Raw genomic sequence first — 4,823 nt, 5'->3', positions numbered from 1 at the left:
ATCTTTTGGCCCCAACAAATTTGGACACTGATGTGCATAAGGCTGAAAAATATTGGTGCCAGCAAGATGCTGTTTTTCCAGCACCAACCTTTTTGATGAAGGCAGATTCAGGCCTTGGGAGGGCTGCCTGTCCTCTTCAAATAGGCAGTGGAGCAAAGTCATTAAGAGCCTATATAACAGTAGTTGAAGGAGACTAACTGGAATTTTCCAGCTGGCTTCTGGTATCCTGACATGACGGGACAGGGGAGGATTTAGTTTAATGCTTGGAGGCATGCACTCAATTCCAGGTTGGGATGCCAGCACTTCAGCCACACTTATTAGAATTCCCAGCCTGTGTGCAAGCGTAGCCAAAGGTCACCCTGTAAAGGCATTTCTCCCTCTAACTCCACAGTACTGGCATGACTGTTTTCTCTGGTTTTAATCTGAAGTTTTCAAAATGTTGATGAGGTGGTACTTTCATATTGAAACATCATCAACTAATTCTCCTTTTTACTGCAGCTTGCTGCAATCAGAATGTCTCCGATACACTCTGTAGCTTGGCGAGGCAATGGTCTAGTGATATTTATCACTGGACTGTTAATCCAGAGACCTAGGTGATGTTCTGAGTAGCTGGGTTCAAATCCAGTCACAGCAGATGGTGGAATTCAAATTCAATAAAAATCTGGAATTGAGAATCTAATGATGACTGTGAATCCATTGTCGATTGTCAGAAAAACACATCTGGTTCACTAATGCCTTTTAGGGAAGGAAACTGCCATCCTTACCTGGTCTGGTCTACATGTGACTACAGACTCACAGCACAGGGTTGACTTTTAACTACCCTCTGGGGAACCCTCATCCCGTGAATGAATTAAACAAGAAACACACCACCTGCCACTCTTAACTGTATAGGGAATCTGTGTCTGTAATAATTGAGGGGGGTGCGCCATTTAATATCTGGGATAGTGGTTTTTTTTCCATCTAGAAGTGGGTTTAGAACTTGGTCTTGCACTGGCCATTATTGGGAAGAAAAATGTAAGGGATCATTTTTTGATAATTTTACTGATCACGAAAAGAGATTACTTGAACTTTCAGAAATCCGGTAAATATAAAATGATTGGAAAAGTAGTCTTTTATTTTTGGTATGGGGAGGTTTGGAACCAGAAACAGTCGAAGCAGCTGTTTCCTGTCCCTGAAGTGAAACTTCAGCTCAGCGTGGCTGAATATAAATTATCATCATGTGCAAGTTGCTCATAACCAGAATAAAGTTTGTACTGGTGTACGTAGCACGTTCAGATAGTTCAGAGCAGTGAAAGTATGTCTTGGAAACCATAGTACATTCACTGGAATTGCATTAACCCTTTGATGCTGAAAGTACTACTTTACTTAACGAGAAATTTATTAGTTTAACAGTTTGCAATGTAATATTTTGAGTTTTAATGCAATCAACTATTTTTAAAGGGTCATCTTCATGGCGAAAAGATGAAAGAAGCCAACCACAGAGCTGCTGTAAAAATTTTGAAGCAAGTGAATGTGTCCTTACTTCCTCAAAATGTTTTAGACCTGCATGGCCTTCATGTAGAAGAAGCCCAGTACCACCTGGAAAAAGTGCTATTTGAGAAGATCGATGGTAGGTCACTTGTATGATGCGTATGGTCAAAAGAAATTAAGGGAATCAGCCCCTGGAAAGACAAGGAAAGTCGCCGTGTTCACTGTGTGTCGGTGATATGGCACATCTCTAATTAAAATGTTGGCAAAATGTTATAGCTTGAGCTTTTGCTCGTCTGATTCTGGTCTCTTGCATATCCTCTATTTTAATGGCTCCAATTAGTAATCAAAGATTATCTGCATATTTAAAGGTTGTGATATTAAAGTAAAAATCAGCTACAATCTTAAGACCTTAAGAATTATGAGCAAAAGCAAGCCATTCAGTCCATTGAGTTCTCTCTATCAATCAATGAAATCATAGCGAATCTGATAACGCTCAGTTCCAATCTCCTGCCTTTTCGTTATAACTCTTAATTCTTTGTTGATTAAAAATCTGTACATCTCAGCCTTGACTATACTTAATGGTGCAGGCTCTACAGCCTCTCTAGAGTAGAAAAATTCTTGAGTGGTGAAGCATGCTTGAAGGACCGTTTGAACAATTCGTGCTGATTTCTTACATGCAGATACTCGTGGAAGTTGACTTAATGTAAGAAACAGGATTCAAAATAATACAAAACATTACAAAATTAAAAGGCAACTCACACTTTACCAATGTCCTACAAAGGCTAAGAAGAAATATAGAGTTTTGATGCGTATTCGGCTATTATGATGATGGAATGGATTTTTTTTATCAGATTTGTACACAGTAAAGAATGGTGATACAGTTACTCATAAATAAAGAAAATAACCTGCATTTGGGTAGCAATGAAATCCCAAAGCATTTCACAGCCAGTGAGGTATTTTCGAATTCTAGTTTTTTTTGTAATGTAGGGAAATGCAGCTAATTTGTGCACATCAAATCTCATACAGGAACAAAAGTAATTGATCAAATAATTTATTCTAGCGGCATTATTTGAGGATTTTATTTGTGCACAGGCTATGTAACATTAGCTCAAGATACGAGTCATGACCTTAGTTTACTATCTCCTGCAAGAGATGGCACTTCTACCAAAACAACACTTCCTCAGTGCTGCACTTAACTATTGGTCTATGTCATGTGTTCACATCTCTAGAATAAGGCTTCAACCCTTTCTAACCCAAAAATGAGAATGCTAATGTTGAACGACGGTTGAGATAGTTAAAATTTTAGCATTATCATGACTGCTGATTAGATTAAGTTGAATATCTTTGTGCTTATCTTATTGCTGCTTCTGGAAATAATTTAAATTAAATGAGTTGATGAAAAAGATTTTAGCTGAGCCCATCTGTCTGAGAGCCTAAATGAACTCCTAGCATATGTAACACTCAACAAAAAAAGGACCATTAGAATTCTTGAAGACCATTGTTTAATTGTTTATGCATTTCCTATTTCTTAAAGTGACAAGAACTGCTTCAACTTTTACATTTGTTTGTTTCAGAATACCAACGAAAAGGTGGTAAATCTTACCTGACTGTCATAACTGGAAGGGGAAGCCATAGCCAAGGGGGAATAGCACGTATTAAACCAGCTGTTATTGACTACCTCAAAAGCCACAACTTCAGGTACATTTAGGCTGTATATCTATTTTAACTTTCATTCTATAAGAAGCTTAAAGAAATGTTTTAGTAGACCCACTCACTGTCAATCATTTTAAATCTCATTTTCTATTTTCTGCCAAGTCAATAAGAATAGAAGAGTCCTTTTATGAATCAGCAATACATTGTCTCTGTTCTTCAGTGTGCAACCATCACCTCTCATAAATCTAATGGGATTAGACTCCTATTTCTGAAAAAAAAGTGCAGGAACAATCAAGCTGATTTTAAATAAATTATATTTAATATTTTCAATTTCAAAATTGTGTGATCTCAATTTCTCAAATTGCACTGTTGCAAAGCACTGAAGCAAACAATACAGTGCTGAGTCCTTACTCTTTGGTTAAGAAAAGCAAAGATTGCAGGATAATGCTGTTGTGGTGGACTTGCTTTGTCCTTGGAGTGATTATGGAGAAGGCATTGTTTTCAACTGCTCCCAGAAACTCTCTTTTCTTCTTCCTCAGTCATTCCCAAAAGTTGAATCAAACCATGCAATAACTTGGTGTTCAATGCTGCTCCGCATCCTATAAATCACAATGCAACTTATTTCAACCATCACACTTTTTTCAGTCACAGCTCCTTTTTCACTGAAATCCTTAACCATGCTTTGTCATCTCCAATCTTTTCCTCACTGTCTTCTCATGTTCCTTCCTCCAAAAGCTTTAAACTTCCAAAATGCAGCAGTCCAATTACTGAACTAATCTAAATCTAACTGCCTGTCCCCCTTAGCCTCAATACCTATATTATTTGTTTACCCTAAGCATATGATATTTTACGCTTGTTCTCCTCTGAATTCCTTCACAGCTATATAACATTCTCCAATCTTGTACCCATAACCCCACACTGACTTTTGGCTGTTGACAGAATGGTCTTGTAGTGACCATTCTCGGTGGCATGGGTAGTGAAATCCATTGAAAACATACTGATTATAAAAATAAACTGCTAAAGCTTTCAGCAAAGCTGGTTAATCTAATAGATTTGGAAAAGTAGGCTTGTTTTTTGGAACAACGTCTGCTGTTATGTTGCAGTTCAAGTGCTTAATCAAATGCATCAATTTGTATTTGATCTTAATTATTTAAAATATAGCATCTTCGGCTATTAAACGCAACGATGCTTGGGTGTACCATAAGAAAGTCTTACATTTAAATAACACCTGTCACAACCTCAGACATTCCAAAGCACCATGTAACTAACTAATTAAGGTTAAAGCATAGAATGTAGGTGAGAAGGCATTCAATTTTTGTCAAGCAAACTTCCACAAAGAGCATTGCAGTAATGATCAGATTGTCTTTTATGATGTTGATTAAGGGATAAATATTGGCCATGGTACTGAGCACACCTCTTAATCAAAATAGTGTCACATGCTTTTACATCCAACTGAGACTGCAGACAGGACCTTCGTTTTTAACATTTCTAAAAGATAACCCCTCTGATTGTGCAATATTTCATTTACACTGCACTGGAGTATCAGCCAAGTTCATTATAAGGTTGTTGACTTGCTTGCTGAGCTGGCTTGTTTTTGTTCAGACATTTCGTCACCATGCTAGGTGACATCATCAGTGGAGCCTCCGATGAAACGGTGTTATTCTACTCTGCTTGGAATTTATACTGTCCGGCCCGTTATG

General features: G+C 37.7%; 1 protein-coding gene across 1 annotated transcript; it reads left to right on the top strand.

Moving 5' to 3' along the window:
• Positions 1–783: 783 nt before the first annotated feature.
• On the top strand, positions 784–3,168 carry LOC125482680 (NEDD4-binding protein 2-like; the record flags this gene model as incomplete). The annotated part of the gene is made up of 3 exons (XM_048594797.1): positions 784–1,353; positions 1,441–1,609; positions 3,045–3,168. Coding segments are annotated over exons 1-3 (302 nt in total), but the record flags the coding sequence as incomplete, so codon positions are not given.
• Between the last annotated feature and the right edge of the window lie 1,655 nt (positions 3,169–4,823).

Source organism: Rhincodon typus, unplaced genomic scaffold, assembly GCF_021869965.1.
Source record: "Rhincodon typus isolate 14 unplaced genomic scaffold, sRhiTyp1.1 hic_rhity00014861, whole genome shotgun sequence".
Classification (NCBI taxonomy): domain Eukaryota; kingdom Metazoa; phylum Chordata; class Chondrichthyes; order Orectolobiformes; family Rhincodontidae; genus Rhincodon; species Rhincodon typus.
The sequence above is the reverse complement of the archived record's forward strand: the minus strand, read 5'-3'. Positions and strand labels throughout refer to the sequence as shown.